General features: G+C 40.5%; 2 protein-coding genes, 2 long non-coding RNA genes and 1 pseudogene across 4 annotated transcripts; 4 read left to right on the top strand and 1 right to left on the bottom strand.

The window, feature by feature from the left end:
* Nucleotides 1–4,580: 4,580 nt before the first annotated feature.
* LOC112071000 (mucin-2-like) lies at nt 4,581–11,171 on the top strand. The gene is made up of 22 exons (XM_024138456.2): nt 4,581–4,671; nt 4,768–4,874; nt 5,005–5,218; nt 5,320–5,445; nt 5,680–5,797; nt 5,965–6,103; nt 6,299–6,409; nt 6,674–6,743; nt 6,867–7,004; nt 7,104–7,268; nt 7,375–7,469; nt 7,568–7,694; nt 7,896–8,148; nt 8,742–8,791; nt 9,045–9,145; nt 9,340–9,491; nt 9,595–9,733; nt 9,820–9,930; nt 10,071–10,250; nt 10,370–10,609; nt 10,734–10,891; nt 11,073–11,171. Exons 1-22 carry the CDS (start codon nt 4,587–4,589, stop codon nt 11,083–11,085), a joined length of 2,892 nt encoding a protein of 963 aa, XP_023994224.1. The 5' UTR covers nt 4,581–4,586; the 3' UTR covers nt 11,086–11,171.
* A 2,544-nt stretch (nt 11,172–13,715) lies between these two features.
* On the bottom strand, nt 13,716–14,369 carry LOC139024425 (uncharacterized). The gene is made up of 2 exons (XR_011475717.1): nt 14,256–14,369; nt 13,716–13,781 (listed from the first exon to the last, which is right to left on the bottom strand). It is a non-coding gene; the product is annotated as an uncharacterized lncRNA (long non-coding RNA).
* Nucleotides 14,370–14,773: 404 nt separating this feature from the next.
* Nucleotides 14,774–15,452, top strand: LOC139024422 (poly(A) polymerase-like; annotated as a pseudogene).
* Nucleotides 15,453–15,510: 58 nt separating this feature from the next.
* Nucleotides 15,511–16,410, top strand: LOC139024424 (uncharacterized). The gene is made up of 3 exons (XR_011475716.1): nt 15,511–15,665; nt 15,903–16,158; nt 16,388–16,410. It is a non-coding gene; the product is annotated as an uncharacterized lncRNA (long non-coding RNA).
* A 221-nt stretch (nt 16,411–16,631) lies between these two features.
* On the top strand, nt 16,632–17,883 carry LOC139024423 (mucin-2-like). The gene is made up of 3 exons (XM_070439206.1): nt 16,632–17,225; nt 17,345–17,550; nt 17,696–17,883. The coding sequence occupies exons 1-3, from the start codon at nt 16,685–16,687 to the stop codon at nt 17,873–17,875; spliced, it is 927 nt and encodes a 308-aa protein (XP_070295307.1). The 5' UTR covers nt 16,632–16,684; the 3' UTR covers nt 17,876–17,883.
* The last annotated feature ends 5,900 nt before the right edge of the window (nt 17,884–23,783 follow it).

Raw genomic sequence — 23,783 nt, 5'->3', positions numbered from 1 at the left:
CAGCGGTTTTTGGGGTTTGCCAATTACTACCGGAGGTTTATCCTGGGTTTTGGTCAGGTAGCGGCTCCCATTACCTCACTGCTGAATGGGGGGCCGGTGCGTTTGCGGTGGTCGGCAGAGGCGGACAGAGCCTTCAATAGGTTGAAGGCGCTGTTCACGGATGCACCCGTGTTGGCGCACCCGGACCCCTCTCTAGCATTCATAGTGGAGGTGGACGCGTCCGAGGCTGGGGTGGGTGCCGTGCTATCACAGCGCTCGGGTACGCCACCAAAACTCCGCCCCTGCGCTTTCTTTTCGAGGAAGCTCAGTCCGGCGGAGCGTAACTATGATGTGGAGGACCGGGAGTTGTTAGCGGTGGTCAAGGCCCTGAGGGTGTGGAGACACTGGCTTGAGGGGGCTAGGCACCCCTTTCTCATCTATACTGACCACCAGAATCTGGAGTATATTCGGGCAGCTAGGAGACTGAATCCACGTCAGGCAAGGTGGACCATGTTCTTCACCCGATTTAGGTTTACTCTGTCTTATAGACCAGGCTCCCTGAACGTAAAGGCCGACGCGCTGTCCCGTCTTTATGACACGGAGGATCGGTCCACCGAGCCTACTCCCATCCTTCCAGCCTCGAGGCTGATGGCACCAGTGGTATGGGAGGTGGACTCGGACATCGAGCGGGCGTTACGGGCGGAGCCTGCGCCTCCTCAGTGTCCAGGCTGGGCGTAAGTACGTGCCGCTTGGTGTTCGGGACCAACTGATTCGGTGGGCTAACACCCTACCCTACCCTACGTTACAGTATGTGCTATATACAAACTAGTTATTCCTGTTGAGTTTAAAAACACCCCAAAAATAATAGGTTGATACTGTTGATAGACTTAGTGGCCATATGAGAAAGCTGAAGTGATTAACGTTATAATAATTGTGAAATAATACTTACAATAGTTGTGCAAAAATGCACATTAATGTGTTAAAATTATTTTTTAATTATTTAAAATTATGTTTTTATTATTTTTTATCAGGATGCAGATCCTGGATCAGCTTGGTGAGTCACACTAGCCTATGAATACTAACTATGAATACAATTAGCCCGATCGCTCCTTTGAGCAACAGCAGAGAGATAAATGTTTGCATTTGGACAATGTTTGCTCAAGATACTGAGCCAATAGAGTGGATTAATGTATTAATAATCCGCTATACATTGGCTGAGTTTATGATGGCTGTGGAGATACACCATTTTGTTCTATTAAACCTCACTACTTATTTATTATGAATATATCTGTAATTATACATTAAAATATACATTACATAAAGAAAAAAACATGTACTGTGTTGTGGACACTAGGAGGAGTATCTACTGCTTTCGGGATAATGGGGATCCTAATACAATACCAAATATCAAAAGCTCAAACCACTGGAGTGGAGATGCTGCCTGAAATAAATAGATACTGAATGAGGAAGGAAGGCACCTCTCCTTGTAAAAAAGAAAATCACATCAGACTAAGTAACTTATCTTGTGCAATATAGATGTATAGGTCTATAATAAAGGACGTTATGAACCACCTGAGTTTATAATAACAATAGGGGTACACAAATAATCCCAATAATAGAATACTTAATGAAAATGTCTAAATCTGTATGTAAATGCTCATGCTTAATGTACTGTTAATGTACTGAAAAACCTCATAAGACAGAACATTGAAGTCTTAAAGTCATCATTGAGTCATGTTTAACCTMTGGCCCCACCTTTGTMRTAACCTTTAAGGTCCCTCCTCAAWTACAGGTGGTTATAAAGACCAGARCCATCCTTAGCACCTCTCTCATATCACCTGTGTAGGACCTGTTCACTACCCACAGGATCACCATGGGGACAACCAAGGATACACCGATATGGAGGCTGATATGCCTGGCACTACTGATCAGATCAACACAAACAGGTTGGTAGAATATTCATTCATTTGCCTAAATCAGAAACTGTTCTGATTATTACTATAATATAATTATTCTACATTTTTAAAAATCTGACAAATCTGTAAAATCTACATATTATTTCATAAATCAGACTAATTGTTAATTACAAATAGTAAGTATTCAGGACAACACCAAATGATTATGATTATTGACACTCAGCAGGTAGATAGATTTTAAAAGCTGTAACCACAAGTTTAGTATGATTAGGTAACTTTCAGATTTGATAACATATATATTTTGTGTAAAATCTCATTATGTAAAAAAAATGTATGTATTAGCTATTCAGAAATGTACTAACACACAGAACATGAATTACATGTATTATACAAGCATTTTGAAGAATTCAACAGTCGGCATACAGTAGCAGTTTTTACGCAATCAGTAATAACGGTTTCCCTGTTTTCTGCTTTTAGGCAGCGAACACATTTACTACGATCATATTATTACATTATTCATTTAAATGTTCATCCTATTTCTGTTCCCTATACACATTTGTTTATGAGATTGTTTCTGTCTAAATTTGAAAATGCTACACATTAGTGGTGAAACATCTGTAACTTTGTATCATTATCATTAGTGATTGTTATCATGAGTGTTGTAGCATAGTGTATAGTTTATAAACATAAAGCACTCCCCCCACTGGGTGCGAGTTAATACTTTTTCAAACAAATTTAGATCGGGAATGAAAACAAGAACAGAAATACAGTCAAAAACTCCAAATGTATATCGTTATAATATAAATATAGTTGTGGTAAGTATGTCTGATATTATTCAAATAATACTGACAGGAAAAATGTGATGCCTAAATATGTAAATAGGAACTGAACTGTCATCGGAATTCAATGTGTTTAGTTTAGACAGCAGATGACACTTGATTAAGGAATCTTCAGGCCTGTTGCATGTGTCAAGACCTGTCAGCCAGGGCTGAGCATTCCAAAAGCTTTGACCCCACCTACGCAAATTCATAAGAAACATCAAATAGTTCAGGCACAGAAAGAGACCCTGAAAATCTATGATTTACAATTGTTAGCTGTTTGCAGCTGTTTGACTTGACAATGTTCAAGTGAAATTGAAGTGCCACATTAAGCCATGCAGCTTTTGGTAAAACTAGGGCTCAATCAACCCTATCGCCGTACATGAAATGTGAAGGTCATTTCCGTTGAGCCGACATATGCAGCGTTCTACCTTGAACAACAAAACTCTGCGAACGCAGAACATCCGTTTTAAAATTCAATTGCACGATTAGCGCTGAACTTTGGCAATACGGATTGAATTGAGCCTTAGGTTCACTGTAAATATTGAATGGGTCACATCATGCCCAACATGTCCCTTCGTCTGACATACTGCTGTGCAAATCAAATACACTTCTTAAAGCGCAGTGCAACAATCTATATCTCCAATGATTGAATTCCATTCCGTAATGTACATATAATATTGTAAAATACTCATGAATGCTTCTTATTCACTGAGCCCCACCACAAGTGTAACAATCATCCGACAATGACCATGACGATACCCACATTTCAGGTAAACGACTGACTGAATGCACACCAAATAAATGACTGGGTATTCCATCAATAAGCCTAAGAAGGAACTGACAATTGTATTCCTTGTCCCTAAGGAGTGAATGCCTCACACAATGACCAGGTCTGCAGCACAGTGGCGGTAACTACCACTTCAAGACCTCGACGGGTACTTTACTCCAGCTCCCCTCCACCTGCAACCATGTTGTGACCTCACTGCTGTAAGAGCAGCTATGACGACTTCAACATCCAGATGAGCGCGCAGTGGTGGGACAACCAGACCCCATTAGCAACGATCCACCATGAAGCTGGATAGGTTAGTGGTGGAGCTAATCCAAGGTGTTTTGTGGTCAATGGGCAGACGTGAGTTTCCCTGTCTATTGACTTATACGCCATTCTGCAAGCGACCTCTCTTATGAGATGTTTATGTGCTACATTCTGGAGTTTAATAATAATTACAATCATAATGTATAGGATGATCTTTAAGTATCTTCTTCCTCCTGAAGGGTACCCTGCCGTTCAGCTTGTCTGAGTGTCAGCATCGTGAAGACTACATCTAATGTGAAGTCGTAGCCAAACTGGGCTGGTTGGCTTTGAACAAGGATGACTCGCCTAATGGTAAAAATACCTGCTTTTCTAACTTTCCTCTTCATATGGTTGATTAGTTAACCATGTTTAATTTGCTTTAGATTAAAAGCATAGCATCATTGCCCGTCAATGGCAATGATCAGCATTGATTGTGAGTGAGAGACACCTATTTTTGGCTGCACTTTGTCTCATGTTGGCTGAAGCACTGTCTACTCACCTCCAGATATGTTAACATTGAAAGGCAGAATTACCTGAAGAACGAGGATGAATTTAACAGGATCTGTGAAGATGTATAGGCTATACACACACAGGCTCATGCTCCAATGTTTATTTGATGACGTGTTTGCAAATATTTGTAGATTTGAACGAGATTTTTTGTCACTCCCTAATACAACGACTAATAAAAATAAAGTTTGGTAACGTGGAGGATAGCCAAGACTGAACATGTGTATAGTGCTGAACAGGATGAGATTTTGTTGAGTAAACACATTGGGTCTGGTCATTCTACAGATTGAAATGAACGAMAAGTACAGAAACCAGACCTGCGGACTGTGTGGTGACTTCAATGAAGTCCAAACATACAACGAGTTCATCATCAATGGTAAAATAATTTCTGAAACTACCAAAACTATTGAAATGTAACTGCATTACATACTGTAGGTGGAAAAGCTAATTGTCAATGTTTGTGCTGTTGCAGGTGGGAAACTCTCTAGCTCTGACTATGGAAACCTCTGGAAACTGGATGGTCCTCTGGAAGTCTGTGAGGAGCCTACGCTAACTTCTGAGGAGAGTTGTGGAGATGAGGTATTCCATTTCACACCACAGAAGAAGAATACAAAACAATATTAATAGAAGTTAGAAATGGCAATTAATCCATGTGATCCAACAAATGTTTTCTATATGGTAACCTTTTGTGGTTTGTCTCTATTTGTAGGAATTTTGTCAGCAGCTGTTCTCCAGTGCAGCTTTCAGTAGCTGCACTAATTATTTGGACAAGGACGCCTTCGTCGAGACCTGCCTGGCTGACCTGTGCCACTGTGATAACAGCACCAACTCCTTCTGCCTGTGCAACACRATCTCAGAGTACTCCCGTCAGTGTGTTCARGCAGGGGGGAAGCCCCAGCAATGGAGGACTGAACAGTTCTGCTGTAAGCATGCAGATACTCTTCAACATGCCCACCAAACACTTAATGATCATGTTCACAATCTATTTTAAGGAAACTGTTCATCACAATGTTTATTTTCTCAGATAAGACATGCCCCTACAACATGGAGTACCAGGAGTGTGGAAGCCCCTGTGTTGACACCTGCTCCAACCCAGAGGCCAGCCYGTTGTGTGAAGACCACTGTACAGGCGGCTGCTTCTGTCCTCTAGGTACCACATAGGTTCAACTCTGTTGTACAAGTTAACCTTAAGCACATCATGAAAACACCACACTTTTACCCATTATGCCTTTTATGTCAATGTGTGCAAAGTCTTTGATAATGATATACATAAATATTGGATGTTTCTCTCAGTTACTTCCTGGAGTCAATGAAGTTCTCTGTGTAAAGAACACATTAGAATAACTTAAATCTACTAAATTCTGTCTGATCTCTCACCAAAAAGGTACTGTTTTTGATGATGTCAACAACAGTGGCTGTATTCCAGTGAGCGAATGCATTTGTGTCCACAATGGACAAGTATACAAATCTGGAGAATCTTACACCAGCAACTGTAAAGAATGGTATGCCAAGTACATCATCTGATTTAAACATGACATATCCCATGCCTCATTTTCATGAATCATGCCAAACTCTACAGTGTGATTATCAAAACTATATCCACGTAAATATTTCTAAAATACTGTATGAATGCAGTTGTGAGATGAGCCTGTATAAATGTTCCCTTTAGCTCCTGTGCTGGCGGTCAGTGGACCTGCACGGACAAGGACTGTCCTGGGACCTGCTCTGTGGAGGGAGGATCCCACATCAACACCTATGATGGGAAAGCCTACACCTTCCATGGGGACTGCTCTTACATTCTGACCAAGGTCAGTGCATGTGGTGCAGCATAGCAAAGCAATAGAAGCAAGAAGAAATTCTTGATAAGTTTTCAGTGCAAACTAAGGTGAAAGGGTGAGGTAAAATAGATTTTCCTCAAGCCATATGTTGATGTAGAAATGGGTTCAAACGAGTCACTCTCGTTACATATTTTTGCCTTCAAACTCATGCTTGTTTTCTTTCAGCAATGCAATGGAACTGAATTCACCGTGCTGGGAGATATTGTGAAGTGTGGATTGACTGACACTGAGACGTGTATGAGGGCTGTTACCCTTGCCCTCTCCAGCAGATCCACCGTAAGGCAACACTCCAAATATGTTTCAGAGCAAATAACACAATGACCTGTCATCTCATTCCCAAGCAAAACCGCTTTTAGTCAACCTTTTTGACTAAACACACAATAACGTTATTTAAAATTGCCCTGATTTGGCAAATATTGCCTGGCTGTTTGCAATCTTTTCAAGTGCTCATGCATGGTAATGTTTGTGTCTTGAGGGGATTTTTCAATAAATATTTATTTTTTCAATTTTATAGAATACATTATCTTCTCTAATTCACAGGTGATCCGAGTCCAGTCATGTGGAAGTGTTTTTGTAAATCAGATTCTTTCTCAGCTCCCACTCTATACAGGTGAGATAATCCATTGTAATGCCAAYTTAAACTGTAGTGTGGATCCGTGTATAAACACCATATCATTTATATTCACTAGATGAAGCATTAATGGTTTCCCTCTATTTATTTCATGGATTGCAGCTGAAGTGACCGTCTTCAAGCCCTCCTCATTCTACATTGTTATCCAGACAACTCTTGGAGTTCAACTTCAGATCCAGCTTTCACCAGTTATGCAGATCTACATAACTGCCATCTCATCCTACAAAGGAACAACCTGTGGTATGCTTCAGATTCATCCACCAGTTTCATACCTTTTTCTTCAGTATCTCTATTCATAAAAATATAATACCTCATATGGCTTCAATTATTTTTCCACAGGCCTTTGCGGAAACTACAATGATGTTCAGGCAGATGAGTTCAGAGTCATCAGTGGATTGGTGGAGGGCACAGCTGTAGCTTTTGCCAACACATGGAAGACCATGTCTAGCTGCCCTGATGTCAAGACTAGCTTTGAAAACCCCTGCAGTTTGAGCATTGAAAATGGTACATATTTATTAAGCCTACAGATMAATCACTTGTTGAATGATTATAACAAATGRATATYAGATAGTATATGCYTATGTMGAAATTATGATTGTCTTTTTCACAGAGAAATATGCCCAGCACTGGTGTTCCATGTTATCGGATCSTAAAGGAGTGTTCTCCCCTTGTCATTCTGAAATTAGACCTGACACCTACAAAACCGTAAGTTAGTTAAGAAGGATACAATCACAAAGTAAAACCATTAAACTCTTATGTGATGAGGTTATAGTCTTGACACACTTTGACCCTTTTTCCAACAGAACTGCATGTATGACAGCTGTAACTGCGAGAAGAGTGAGGACTGCATGTGTGCTGCCGTCTCCTCTTATGTCCACGCTTGTGCTGCCGAGGGTATCCAGCTCAGCGGCTGGAGAGACACTATCTGCAGTGAGTAGACAACACGGCATCAATGTGTCATTTTAATGAGTGCTGCAAATTGATTACAATAGAATGATTCACTGAAACAACAACCGTAGGGTTGAGTTACTAAATACAAATAACCTGAATAAATAACTGCACAAATACAAAGGTTTAAGGAAACAAAAAATGGTCTTGCTAATACTACTCATATCTAATTACTTTTCTCAGATAAATTTGCCACTTGCCCCAGTCAAACAGTTTATACCTACAACATGACCAGCTGTGGACGCACCTGTCGCTCCCTGAGCATGACAGACCAATCTTGCCYGGTGGAGTTTGTTCCGGTGGACGGCTGTGGCTGCGCAGAGGGCACCTACATGGACGAGGCTGCCAAGTGTGTTGCCCCCACCAACTGTCCCTGCTATGACAAGGGCTCGGTGGTCCCTGCAGGAGAGACTATCAGCAGAGACGGTGCCACCTGGTAAGCACCTCCCTCATACGTATAAAGCTAGGAGACCAAAATAAATACAAGTACTAATGAAACTTGATGGATATATTTAAAAATGTGTATTAAATTATGTCATAATGATATTTGTGTCACGATCGTCGTTACGTTAAAGAGAGGAGGACCAAGGCGCAGCGTGAAATGAACACATAATTTAATCAACGAAGACGAAGAACACTTACAAACTAAACAAAACAACAAACCGACGAACGTGAAGCTATATAATGACAAGTGCAGACACAGGCAACTTACACATAGACAATCACCCACGACATACCCAATGAATATGGCTGCCTAAATATGGTTCCCAATCAGAGACAACGATAGACAGCTGTCTCTAATTGAGAACCAATCTAGGCAACCATAGACATACAAACACCTAGACTGAACACTGCCCCATAAACATACAAAAACCCCTAGACAATACAAAAACACATACATCCCCTATGTCACACCCTGACCTAACTAAAAATAATAAAGAAAACAAAGATAACTAAGGCCAGGGCGTGACAATTTGCTGTTAATTTGATTATCTAACTATAACTATTAATACTGTAACTATTTTACAGCACTTGCAGACAAGGGACACTGAGTTGCACTGGGGGAGCAAGACTATTTAGTAAGTTTTATGTTCTTTGCTTCCAATTTAGTAGTTATTTATAGAATATATGGTTCGATATGATTTAACCCTTTACATGCATCCTTCACAAAACWGGTACATTTGAAATGAACCAAGAGGATTCAAGCAATTCATGTAAGACAATGTGATTAATTATGATGAATGTGGATATTTCTGGATATATGACAATTATATTCTGCTTGTTTGAGAATTGAAAATCGTTTTTTTAACTTGTATTCTCATATATCCCCAGTATGCACACTGCCTATGGTTTTCTTCAACTGCTCAACTGCACCTCCAGGAGCTTCAGGTTCAGAGTGTCAGAAGAGCTGCAAAACTCTGGATATGACCTGTGTGAGTCCCCCATTCACTCTTAATGGGATTGTCAAACACTGAGACTATTATACAGATTCGTGTTGAATGAACAAAATCCTTGGAAAATCGAAATTATGTCAAATAGACACGCCCCCTGCGTACAAAAACATAGTCCACATCTCTTTCATTTGCCATGACTTATTTATGTACTTTGTTTTGTTAAATCCCTTTAGATTAGCACAGAGTGCACATCAGGTTGTATGTGCCCCAACGGACTGMTGTCTGATGGGAATGGAGACTGCATCAAGGAGGAACTTTGTCCTTGTTCTCACAATGGAGCTACTTACCAAGCTGGAGAGACCCTTAAGGTTGACTGCAATACATGGTATGCCTGTTTTGTGTCGTACAACTCATGGGGGAGAAAACATATGGAACACAGACTTACAAATAATGAAAAACCTGACATTATATGTGTGTGTTGTTCACAGTACTTGCAAGGACAGACAATGGCAGTGTACCACACATCTTTGTGATGGAGTTTGTGCAATCTATGGAGAGGGTCACTATATCACTTTTGATGAGAAAAGGTTCAACTTTAATGGAAACTGTGAATACACTCTCATTCAGGTTTGTGTCTCTTTATTTGGTAGAATTGTATCAGCATTSAAAAGTGTGAATTTTAAKCATATTAAMAATATMTTCCTTTCGCACAGGACTACTGTGGCAATACTAATGGCAGTGGCAGCTTCAGAGTTCTCACTGAGAACGTTCCTTGTGGAACTAAAGGCACCACCTGCTCCAAGACCATCAAGCTCTTCCTGGGGGTAATGAGCAACTTGACTTCACACAATACTGTACATTCCATCCCTCATGTAAAGAACAATCAACAAATCATCAACCAAACATCAGGTTGAGATCCGATTTTAGACCAAGTTATGTATGAAAACATATTTCTCTTCTTCAGACCAGTGAGCTCATACTGGCAGATGGGAACGCTCAAGTTGTCAGGAGTACTCCAGAAGAGCAGTTTCCTAAACAGATCAGCCTTCTGGGGAATTATCTGGTCATTGAAGTCAAAAGTGGTCTAATCCTCATGTGGGACAAGAAGACCAGTCTCTTTATCAAGCTTAGCCCACAATACCAGGTACATTAAGATTCTCTGATGAAGAAATMAATTCAGWATTCAGTCAAAACTGATATTACCAAGACTTTTGTAGAACCCTGCCAAATCAATCATTTTAATTCATGATCTCWTTTCTTCAGGGGCAAGTGTGTGGTCTGTGTGGAAACTATGATGGCAACGCAAACAATGACTTCACCACTAGAGCCCAAGCGACTGTTGTTGATCCGGTGGAATTTGGAAACAGCTGGAAAGTTTCATCAAGCTGRCCAAGTGTATCCGCTGTAGTGCACCCATGTGCCTCCAACCCGTACAGAGCGTCTTGGGCCCAGAAACAGTGCAGCATCATTAACAGTGATGTCTTCGCAGCCTGCCAGAACCAGGTATGGATATATTCAACTAGGATATACTACTAGTAAGATATGTGGATTTGTCTTTTGTGGACAAAGAAATGTACTTCACCATGCAACTTCTGTATATCTTACAACACATTTCTGTGCTTTTAAGGTGGACCCCTCTCCTTACTACGATGCTTGTGTGAGAGACTCATGTGCTTGTGACAGTGGTGGAGACTGCGAGTGCTTCTGTACCGCAGTGGCAGCTTATGCAAAGGCCTGCAATGAAGCTGGAGCATGCGTAGCCTGGAGAACCCCCTCGAATTTGCCGTAAGTTTCTTCACAATCAACAGTGAATGTGATTTTCAACTACATTAAGGCGCTTGTCAATTCAATACTGGACTAGGTTGACACATTATCATATAGGACAGTTGATCATGGAAAGGCATCATTATTCTAGTTCWAATKATGACAAKATTTTTGTCCACCATATTTTGTACACCACAAACAGCACTGTTCTGTGATTACTACAACCCTACTGGAGAATGTGAGTGGCACTACAAGGCATGTGGAGCTCAGTGTATGAAGACCTGCAGAAACCCTTCCGGAGACTGTTCTAGTTTAATTCCAGCATTGGAAGGTAGGGATATGACCGTCTAACTCATATTTTGTCTCATTTTGGATATTATTTCTGAATAACAATTGTAACTGAAACTGACCCCAACAATTGTTATACATCTACATGCTGTGTGTCTGAGCAGCCTCAGGCTACATTTACACTGACTACAGTTATCCTTAACAAGACTTGACCTTTTGTAACCTCTTGGCTATTGTGCTTATTACAGGCTGCTATCCTAACTGTCCTGCGGCACAACCTTACTTCAATGAYGAGACAATGAAGTGTGTGGAGAGGGAACAATGTGGCTGTTATGACTATGAAGGAAACCAGTACACCAATGGACAGAATCTTCCGGCACAAAATTGTGAAACATGGTATGTTTGAATAAWTCAGTTCACAGTACCTGTACTATTTCAGAGCCTATTCTGAATGTTACAACTGTGAAAGTATTAGGTTTTCTGTTTTGCATGAATTTTAGGGAAGAGGTTGGGTAGGGGTTTGTCTAAGATGGGAAGGTCATGCTAGTTTTTCCATAGTGATGCCAATTATGGCTATATTGCAATCTCAAAACGTGCCCTGCTCCCCAACCATTTCACAACTTACAGTACTTTATTACCAAGCCCTGACTAGTTTAACCTCTATAATGGTATTTTGAACAAAAATGTACATCTTATTCAGTTGAAACTGGGAATAATTCAAATGTTTAAATTATTTTTCTTCTTTTAAAGCACCTGCACAATGACTGGAGTGAGTTGTAGTTATAATGTAAATGGTAAGGATGACATCCCCAAATAAAAGTAACATATTTAGCGATGACCAAAGCAACATTGATTTAATCTAATTGTAAAATACTTTCCCCCCTGCAGATTGTACATGCTTGCATAATGGTAAACAACACCCATATGGAGAAACCCTCTACAATACAACAGATGGGATTGGTAACTGCATAGTTGCTGTTTGTGCCGCAAACGGAACCATTACCAGGAACATTTCCCCTTGTAAAGTGACCACAACTCCAGTACCAACCACAACTTCCCCTCTGACCACAACAACAACAACACAGGTCTCTACGACAACACTAAAGCCCACAACTGTTTTCCACTTCTCAACACCTGGTAAGCAGAGAAACTCTTGAATGATTAAAGTGCAGCCCAATTCTTGCTAACTACCATACTGATAAATGAAAATCTTGATGGAAATGAATAGCAATTTGTATGTAAGATGGTAGTAGAGGTCTTCTCGGGTCCAAACAGTTGGACCCGGAACCGAACGGACCCGAGGACAATCAGACCCGGACCTGAACGGACACGATCATTTAAAATAAAGTGGGACCTGGACCCAAACAGACCCGAGAACAATCAGACCCAAACACGAATGGACCCGACGACAACCAGACCTAGACCCGACCCATACCCTAACGGGTCCAGGTATGGGTCCAACCAGACCTGATTGGACCCAAGTGACAAACAAATTATATTTATCAGCCAAGATGCTCCTCTGGTTAATTAATAAGTCTTTATATTTTGCCTAGGCCTTCTATAAGTCAATAAATTCACCATATTAGCGGAAAATAAATATGGTACAGGCTATGCAGAGCTGTGGTCGGGTCCATTCAGGTCCACTCAGGTCAATCACCTGTAATTACATAGACCCAAGACCCGATGACAATCAAACATGACTAGACCCGGACCCGAAGGAATACTTAGAATTTTGGACCCGTACCAGCTCGGGCCCCTGGTGGGGTCTCGGGTATTCAGGTTCGGGTGGACCCTAGGTGGTAGTGATGAGATTAATTCATATTGACGATATGTTCAAATTGAATATGACTGGTAAGTATTGTAAATACTTGGTAAATTCAAATGTTATTTTTCTGGCCTAGTTAACAAAATATATATATTTGTCAAAAACAGAACCAACATCTACTTGGTCATCCACAACAATGGAGACAACACCTGAAATCACTATTGGCACCACAACTTCATCATTAAATCCTTCAACTACAACATCTGGAACAAGTACAGTCACAATTCCCAACCCGACAACTGGAACTATAACAACTACGGTACCCTCAACAAGTGGAGAAGTAGCTACATCGACCACAGCTGAAACTTCAACTATGGAAGAAACCACAACTAAGACCATCACATCTACAAAGCCACCTAAAGTAGTCACCACTGGTACCATAACAACGACATCACTTGTCACAACCAAACCTTCAGTGACTTCGATTGCGTTAATTACAAAAACACTACCTTACTTTACAGGTACATTGTGGCCTTTAACATCAACAACACAGCCCTCAACAATAACAGAATCGGCCATCACAGGTGGAATAATGACAACAGAGCCTACCTCCCAGATTATCAATACAACTGCATCCGAGATATTCACACACACCACAGCATCATTATCTACAATTGTAAATGTTGAAGACTCTACCTCAACATCACAGCCATCAACTTCAACTTCAACTACAAAGGCACCCACAACAAATGCAGAGGTAACTACATATACTACTACTGAAAGATCCACACAGCCGCCTAACATTGTCACCGCCGGCCCAACAACCACTTCCACCACTGTAATTGTTGAAACCTCTACCTCAACATCACAGCCCACAACAACAGGTGAAGAAACAACAGGGCGAGTTGTCATTACCTCTATTACCACGACTTCAACCACAACAACTACAGAGGTAACTACACCTACCACACGGTGGAACTACAACAGTTGAAGAAACCACAACGGAGACAATTCCATCTCCATCCACAAAGCCACCTAAAGATGTCACCATCGGCGAAACAACAACTTCCACCACTGTAATTGCTGAAACCTCTACTTCAACATCAACAGCCCACAGCAACAGGTGAAGAAACATCAGGGCCAGTTGTCATTGATTACACTCCCACGACATCAACACCACAACTACTGAGGTAACTACACCTACACACGTGGAACTACAACAGTTGAAGAAACCAAACGGAGACATTCCATCTACATCCACAAACCACCTAAAGAAGTCACCTCCGCCAACAACCACTTCCACCACTGTAATTGCTGAAACCTCTACTCAACATCACAGACCACAACAACAGGTGAAGAAACATCAGGGCCAGTTGTCATAACATCCAATCCCACAACTTTAACAAAAACTACAATTGCACAAACAACAACGTCACTTACCACAGGTGGAACTACAGGAATTGAAGAAACCACAACGGAGACAATTTCATCTACATCCACAAAGCCACCTAAAGAAGTCACCTCCGGCCCAACAACCACTTCCACCACTGGAATTGTTGAAACCTCAACATCACAGCCCACAACAACAGGTGAAGAAACATCAGGGCAGTTGTCATAACATCCAATCCCACTACTTTAACAACAACTACAGCAGTAATTACACCTACACAGGTGGAACTACAACAGTTGAAGCAAACCACAAATGAGACAATTTCATCTACATCCACAAAGCCACCTAAAGAAGTCACCTCCGGCCCAACACACTTCCACCACTGTACTTGTTGAAACCTCTACTTCAACATCAAGCCCACAGCAACAGGTGAAGAAACATCAGGGCCAGTTGTTCATAACATCCAATCCCACAACTTAACAACAACTACGAGGTAATTACACCTACAACAGGTGGAACTACAACAGTTGAAGAAACCACAAATGAGACAATTCCATCTACATCCACAAAGCCACTAAAGAAGTCACCACTGGCCAACAACCACTTCCACCACTGTAATTGCTGAAACCTCAACATCACAGACCACAACAACAGGTGAAGAAACATCAGGGCCAGTTGTCATAACATCCAATCCCACAACTTTAACAACAACTACAATTGCACCACAACAACGTCACCTACCACAGGTGGAACTACAGGAATTGAAGAAACCACAATGAGACAATTCATCTACATCCACAAAGCCACCTAAAGAAGCCACCTCCGGCCCAACAACCACTTCCACCACTGTAATTTTGAAACCTCAACATCACAGCCCACAACAACAGGTGAAGAAACATCAGGGCCAGTTGTCATACATCCAATCCCACTACTTTAACAACAACTACAATTCACCCACAACAACGACACTTACCACAGGTGGAACTACAGGAATTGAAGAAACCACAACGGAGACAATTCATCTACATCCACAAAGCCACCTAAAGAAGTCACCTCCGGCCCAACAACCACTTCCACCACTGTAATTGTTGAAACCTCAACATCACAGCCACACAACAGGTGAAGAAACATCAGGGCCAGTTGTCATTATACAACTCCCCACACATCAACCACCCACAACTACTGAGGTAACTACACCTACCACAGTGGAACTACAACAGATGAAGAAAACCAAACGGAGACAATTCCATCTACATCCACAAAGCCACCTAAAGAAGTCACCATCGGCCAACAACAACTTCCACCACTGTAATTGTGAAACCTCTACTCAACATCACAGCCCACAGCAACAGGTGAAGAAAACATCAGGGCCAGTTGTCATTATTACACTCCACGACATCAACCACCACAACTACTGAGGTAACTTACCACCTTACCACACGTGAACTACAACAGATTGAAGAAACCAAACGGAGACAATTCCATCTACATCCACCAAAGCCACCTAAAGAAGTCACCTCCGGCCCAACAACCACTTCCACCACTGTAATTGCTGAAACCTCTACTTCACATCACAGCCACAACAACAGGTGAAGAAACATCAGGGCCAGTTGTCATAACATCCAATCCCACAACTTTAACAACAACTACAATTGCACACAACAACGTCACTTACCACAGGTGGAACTACAGGAAATGAAGAAACCACAACGGAGACAATTTCATCTACATCCACAAAGCCACCTAAAGAAGTCACCTCCGGCCCAACAACCACTTCCACCACTGTAATTGTTGAAACCTCAACATCACAGCCCACAACAACAGGTGAAGAAACTCAGGGCCAGTGTCATACATCCAATCCCACTACTTTAACAACAACATACAAGCAGAATTACACCTACACAGGTGGAACACAACAGTTGAAGACCACAAATGAGACAATTTCATCTACATCCACAAAGCCACCTAAAGAAGTCAACTCCGGCCCAACAACCACTTCCACCACTGTAACTTGTTGAAACCTCTACTTCAACATCACAAGCCCACAGCAACAGGTGAAGAAACATCAGGCCAGTTGTCATAACATCCAATCCCACACTTTACAACAAACTACAATGCACCAACAACAACTGTCACCTACCACAGGTGGAACTACAGGAATTGAAAAACCACAACGGAGACAATTCCATCTACATCCACAAAGCCACCTAAAGAAGTCACCCTCGGCCCAACAACCACTTCCACCACTGTAATTTCTGAAACCTCAACATTCACAGCCCACAACAACAGTGAAGAAAACTCAGGGCCATTTGGATCTTCCATAACATCCAATCCCACTACTTTAATAACAACTACAATTGCACCAACAACAATGACACTTACCACAGGTGGAACTACAGGAATTGAAGAAACCACAACAGAGACAATTTCATCTACATCCACAAAGCCACCTAAAGAAGTCACCTCCGGCCCAACAACCACTTCCACCACTGTAATTGTTGAAACTTCAACATCACAGCCCACAACAACAGCTGAAGAAACATCAGGGCCAGTTGTCATAACATCCAATCCCACTACTTTAACATCAACTACAGCGGTAACTACACCTACAACAGGTGGAACTACAACAGCTGAAGAAACCACATCAGAGACTTTTCTATCTACTTCCACAAAGCCACCTAAAGAAGTCACCACAGGCCCAATTACATATTCTACAGCTGCTATAATTAAAACTTCAACATCACATCCTTCAACAACAAGTACAGAAAGAACAGAGCCAGTTGTCATCACAGGCCCATTAGAAACAACAAGAACTCCTTCAACATCGCCACAAGTGATTATTACACCAACATCACAAGCAGTCACCACCAGCCAGTGTATTTGCAATGTTAATGGGACACAATATCTACCAGGTAACATGTTATAAATGTATAATGTAAATTCAGACAATCAAAATAAATTACATTTCACTCATCTTTTAAAGAACTTTGCAAAATGAAATGTTTTAACACTTGCCTTTCTTAACAATCAGGGAACCTAGTGTATAATGTGACTGATGGTTCAGGCTGGTGCTTCACCGCTTACTGCAAAGCAACGTGTCAAGTTGAAGTGGAATCAAATCCATGTCCTTCCTCTACACCACCCACTGTATCAACCACAACGTCAGAAGAGACCACGACCACACCACCAACATCTCAATCCTCCCCAGACTGCACTAGCGTTCAGCCACCAAGAAAGGTCATTTTTTCCCTAAAAATCTTTTTTGGGGGGTAATAATAAAATGGGTGAATATGTATACATCTCTTTGTGGTGTAATGCTTGTATGTTCAACCCTGTGTGTGCATGTTTGAGTAATTGCTTTCCCTTATCAAATCAATGGCAGAATGGAGAATCTTGGCAGCTGAATAGCTGTACCACAGCAATTTGCCAATACAGCATTGTTGTCCATCTACCAGTAAAATGCAAGCCAGTGGAGCCACTACAGTGTGTGAATGGCCGTCCACCTGTCAAGGTCTATGATTCAACTGGATGCTGCTTTACATATGAATGTGAATGTAAGTGACAACATACAATCTAACAACCCAACAACAACATTGCTGATGAAAATAAGACATTGTTGCTCACGTTTTCATTGTCTCTGTTCAATACTTAGATTCATATCAACTTCAATATTTTATCATGTTGGCGGTGTAATGCAGTGGATGAGGTGGATCTCAACTACATGAGACATTTGATGTAGTATATTTACAATTCCCAAGGAGAACTGCTCTACTCTTAGTGAAAGAATCAACTTCACATACACACTTACCTATTATTGTTTTTTTTTTTTTTTTTTTTTTGTTTTTTTTTTTTTTTTTTTTTTTTTTTTTTTTTTTTTTTTTTTTTTTTTTTTTTTTTTTTTTTTTTTTTTTTTTATTTTTTTTTTTTTTTTTTTTTTTTTTTTTTTTTTTTTTTTTTTTTTTTTTGTTGATAACCACTCCTGATCGGATACGGCTGACAGTGGATTTTGTTCCTCTAGGTCCCTTTCATTCACTACTAATTCCTATTGAAGTGATTCTCCAGAGCAGAACAGAAGAACTGGTGCAAAGAAAACGATGGTAAATAATTAATAAGAAACTATACATTCTCAAAATTGCTTATTTATTATGCCCTCAACGACGTTTTTATACTGTAAAAAGGAGCGTATAATATTAAAGCATTATTAAAAATCCTCATAGTTAATAATTAAAAAATAACGGGTTTAAATTGATCATCATGTTAAAACTTTCACGATAACACAGATGAACTCAACCATACTAAATGAGTGTATTACCTTTCTGCAAACGCCAGGCTATATGTCAAACCAGTAAATACGAATACTAACCCAACTCTACATAAAGAATGGGTGACATTGGCTCTAAAGAAGTACTAGGTGTGAGAGGTAGTAGCTGGAGATCACCATAGAGATTTAAAGATTACCGGTATGTTTGACAAGGGGTTTCATCATTTAGCATGCAACACATTACCTTACTCCCTCTTCCAAAGAAGACACAGAGGGCAGTGGGTGATATTTATAAGTGGGTGATATAACAATTTCCGTTTCAACTTTCAGGTAGAATAGCCCACTAAATAAGAAGACACCTATAGGAATTGCAATACAACAAAAGCAGTATACCTGAGCCTTAATGATAAATAGGTTATACCCTACTAAACTTAATAATCACCATATTGTATAAGGTTACCATGTGATAAATTCCCAGAAGAATGACCAGTCACCTAAATGGTCAAGATTGAGAGCTGCTCAGTCCCAGCTAGCCAGTGGCTAACTTCAACCAGAGACTGTCCAACTCCTACCAACAGCACCACCACAAGACAGCCACCTACCCTGACAAGAACGCATATTTTGTGAAAATCAATGAGAGCAAAGTAAGGAAACAATCAAAACTACAGTATTGATAAAGGAGAAAGCACACAATAGGAATGCCTAAATGATACAATTCACTTCCTAATGATGTTTTATCAATTGTAATGTAAAAAAAACATTTTTTGTCAATAGTATGAATCTGACTTGTATTATCTGAACCTGTTTTCATCATAATCAGGGTAACCGTGTTCGCATTGGCATGTTGCTGGTTAAGGTTGCAATCCCTGCTCAACTATCTATAATACATATAGTTATTATTGTCAAGGTCTTTGAGGAAGTACCATAAAGCAGTATTCTCCTGATGCCTTCGTTCAGGCCTGTAGATCAGATGTCGCTACAAATGCTATGACATAAGCTGCTACATAGTCTGGAGGCGTATCGCATCTGAATGTGCAAAGAAAGGGATCTGCATTGAATGGAGGAAGGTACACGATGGAAGAATGTGGTGAGCTATGAAATCCAAACAATAAGTAAATGTACATAGCAAAAGAATTCAAAGGCCGCGACTTTTGTATTAGGCACTACTTAAAAAAAAAATTTCATTTTGCATGAGATGATTAAGCATAATGGTGACCTATTTTCTGTCCATGAAGCAGAGCATAACAATGCCGAAGACAATAAGGTGTACATGGCCGATGTGGTCCATCAGCGTTGAACAAAAAATGTAATTAACAGATAAGCATTTAGGTCTGAAATTGGATGTCATAAGTAAATTTCCTTCATGGATGAGCCTTCTTTTAAATAAATGATCTCCTGCAATAATCGCAAAACCATATTTTTGTACGGCAGCTATAAAATGAGAAGTATATTGAACACACAAACGACAATATAGACCAATAAAGACAGAAGGAGGGTTGCTTCTGTCCATCTAAAAACAACAAAGTCCTTGTTCACACTACCTCTGATAACTTGTGTGGATCTCCAGTGCGTAAGAATAGGGTTTATGAGGTCCTTTATGCAAGGATAGATTATCAACTATAAAGAATTAAGACTTTCTGTAACTATTTAAACCTTGAATTCAGCATAGAAATACCAACGGGTTATAACTGGCTTAATTTTGTAATGGACACAGTAACAAAATGTGCAACGTGTGAAGAACTTGACCACTATTGGATGAGACAAAACAATTTTAAACACAACCCTGTAATTTATTTTCAGGCTGCAAGACAACGGACCTGGAAAAAAAGAATGGCAACAACCCCAAAATGGTAAAGAACATATATTTCACTTCACATCTACATATTCTCACAGATATTACATTCTCAACATAGACATATAATAGAGATGACATATTATCATCTGAGAAACAAGAACAGGAAACTCACACTACTTAAAGGAGGGATACAGTCATTGACAAAGGAGAGTCTTGTCCTCTTATTCCTTCCAAGAACAGACCAGAAAAACGTTTATCTTGACTACCACTTCCACCAATTTCTCTCACTCAAATGATGGTTATATTAACTGCCATGGTTAAATCCAGTTTCCATGCAGAACAACAACATTTGAAGTTAACTCTTTTCTTTCTTAAACTGTATGACCTGACATTACCAACTGGTTTTTTCCATATAAGCACCGGTGATAACAAATTGGGAAAAAGTGGTTGCCATAACAAGTGCACCTGTGGAACAAATAGACTACCCATGATGTACCAACTAGACCAGCTAATCACTTGCCCACACCAGGCACATAACACATAAACCTGCAATAGGAGACTGGTTGACAGACTGTGAACAAGACAGAAGCTGCTGCACAAGAAAATAATACCATGATGGTGGAAGTGAATGGAACATGGAACCTTCAGTAAGTCATTAAGAAAGACCAAACTACCTTATTCATACAGTAACTAAGAAAAACAAGATTTAATCTGACAGTGTTTGTAGGGTCATAGGGGTTAATTGTGACTCATCATAATCAGGCTTGTCTTTTACATTCTCATTGGTTACCTCTGCTAACAGAGTGCGATGCACTGCTTTGCCCCAAATCATGAGGGACGGCCAGCCAGGGTGGGAGGCAATTATAAGACATCACTCAAGCTGGCTGTCCAGAGTATACTGTGGTAAGATCCTTTGAATTTCTTCATCAAGCGTTATAGTTAGATTCATTGACTTTGAATAATTCCCAGTAGACTGGGTTTGAATTACGTTTGTGTTAATATGACATGAATCACTGGTATGCACTGACTGATTCCTTTCAATGTGTGTCTGTTCAGTTCAAGGGATGTGATGTGTATACAGATAACATTGAGTACCAGTAAGATAATCATTTCCAATCAATTAATTACATTCAAAAAGCTTCTGAAAGATATCCACACACACATGGTTGAGATACGACTGTGATTGTGTTTTGCTGCCTTCATAATTAATACAAATTATACTATAGAACTGTCCCTTTGCACTCGACCCTCCTCTAATTCAGAACAGTCCTTGTTATAGTGATTATAACATTGGTCTCTCTATTTCCACTCCAGCCTGTTGCTGAGTTCTACAGGAACATGTGAGATATTGTCTCTGCAGCTCGACCAGGGGATCACTAGCACCCCAGTAAACAACATTGTGTGCACAAATAGAATCTGCGACCTAATTATGTGCAGTGGTAGTTTATGTCTCTCTTACAACACGTCATGAGAATGCATTTACGTATTGATAAAGAAATTAGCCGTAGTAAGTGAAGTAATGATTAACTAATCGATGGCTCTTCATATCCTTGTTTAGGGCTTACAGTATCAGGCCATGTCCTGTCAGATGAGTTGTGGGAAAATGTGTGTACGCTATCAGAGCTGTGTGGTTTAATATGACTAGATAGATATGTATCAACATATCTTTTTCAGTGTTGAGTAATCCCAAAGTGTTTATGTAGGATGCTATAATCTGTTCTGCATGATCTTTTTGAAACTCTCCAGTAAATCTCTAGCTATTTCTTCTTTCTCTTTTGTGCGACAGTGTGAATGAAAACATGTCATTTTACTATCTTTGGTGAACTCATTGTGTTTGATGTAAAAGCGTGTAACAAAACTGATGTACAATATATATGCCAGTGGAAGGTTAAGACTGTGTGCTCTGCATTCGCCCAGAGATCTGTGTCCAGGGGAGTTTCTGTCTATCTCACCTCCTTCTAGGGGACAATCAACATGCAGTTACACTGTTCCCATTCTCACTCGAGAATGTGTTGTGGAATTTAGTAATAAGTTCATAATTGCAATTATCTTTTTTAGGTCTGCAACAGAGGTGTAAAGCTTCTGGTTAAAATAGAAACAGACAGATTTCCCATCTCACATTAGTCAAAATCCCATTTTTCTTCGCGAGAGAGCTATGCTGTGCATTACAAAGGTGTTCTCTTAACATCTCTTAAACCTACGCAACATCATAAACAACTAAACGAGGAGGAGCGCTAATCCTAATCTAGTTTTCCTACCATCCTCGCACTTTGATCATACACACTGACAGTTCCATTCCCCTCAAGATAAGGGAAACTGGAGGGGTCTCTGTCCCATATTATCCTCCCAGAGTTATAGCGGGTTCGGTTTCAACATAGGTAAGGAGTCTCTTTGCTTTCTTTCGGCCCCACATCACATGTCCTCTCTTTCCGCAGTCAACTATTTGACTTATGGTTGATCAGCTTTATTAACTCTTGTCTATGCTACATAACGCTCTAATCCTAATGGTTTAGTTTTCGGGTAGATTATTTAATCATTTTTCTTGCAACCGTTATCAATTCGTTAACAGAAGTTATATGATTTTGTAGCGCCTTTGTCATAGCGATATGATGTTTCAGTAACATTTAGAATGGAAGGGAGCTCCGATAATGTATACAATCCTGCCACTTAATGAATTCATCTCTCCTATTTTTCACCGGGCACAGAAAGACAGATGCAGAATGGATGGTTTGCAAGACTGTAAGTACACGTCAGCAGCGTCCTATAACACCTATCTACTGGTTAATAATGGCATGCTGAATGTCACTAAATAAGACAAACAGGAACGATTGCTGTGCCTACATATCTGGAAAATGTATATGTTGGCTGTTTCCTGCTTCATCTTGTGTTCATACAACTCGCTATCTGATGCATCTTCCCTGAGGCAGGCACCGAACGCAGCAATGTCTGTGGAGATGAAAGTACAACCACCACAGGCATCTGTCACAGTGGCTGTGCGACCGCAGAGCGTGTGGAGATCAATTCCTGCCTCAAGGAAACTGTGGAACCTACTTCAATGTAAGTACTAACAGATGCCTGAATGCAGCACTAGTCAATGTCATGCAGGCCCAGTCCGTGATCATCTAATTCACTATTAGTGTGGCCTTTGAATGAACTAGAAGCTATTTGACTTATTTATTGTTCTATGTGCTCTTTGTCAAGACAATCCCGGGAATTTTAAGCTCATCTTTTCAACTTGTTTTTAGTGTTTCTGTGAATGTGCAGGTACTCAGCAGATAGGCGAACACCATGATTGCACGTAGATGGCTCCTCGCTGCCGTTCAGAGGCGACACTAGCAGTAAAGATGGTGAGCTGATTGGTGCTGTGGTCAAAGGTCAAGCACTCCTACATCCAATCGTTGAGTCGTTGGGCGG

The sequence above is a fragment of the Salvelinus sp. IW2-2015 genome, unplaced genomic scaffold (genome assembly GCF_002910315.2).
Source record: "Salvelinus sp. IW2-2015 unplaced genomic scaffold, ASM291031v2 Un_scaffold1491, whole genome shotgun sequence".
Taxonomy (NCBI): Eukaryota; Metazoa; Chordata; class Actinopteri; order Salmoniformes; family Salmonidae; genus Salvelinus; species Salvelinus sp. IW2-2015.
The sequence above is the reverse complement of the archived record's forward strand: the minus strand, read 5'-3'. Positions and strand labels throughout refer to the sequence as shown.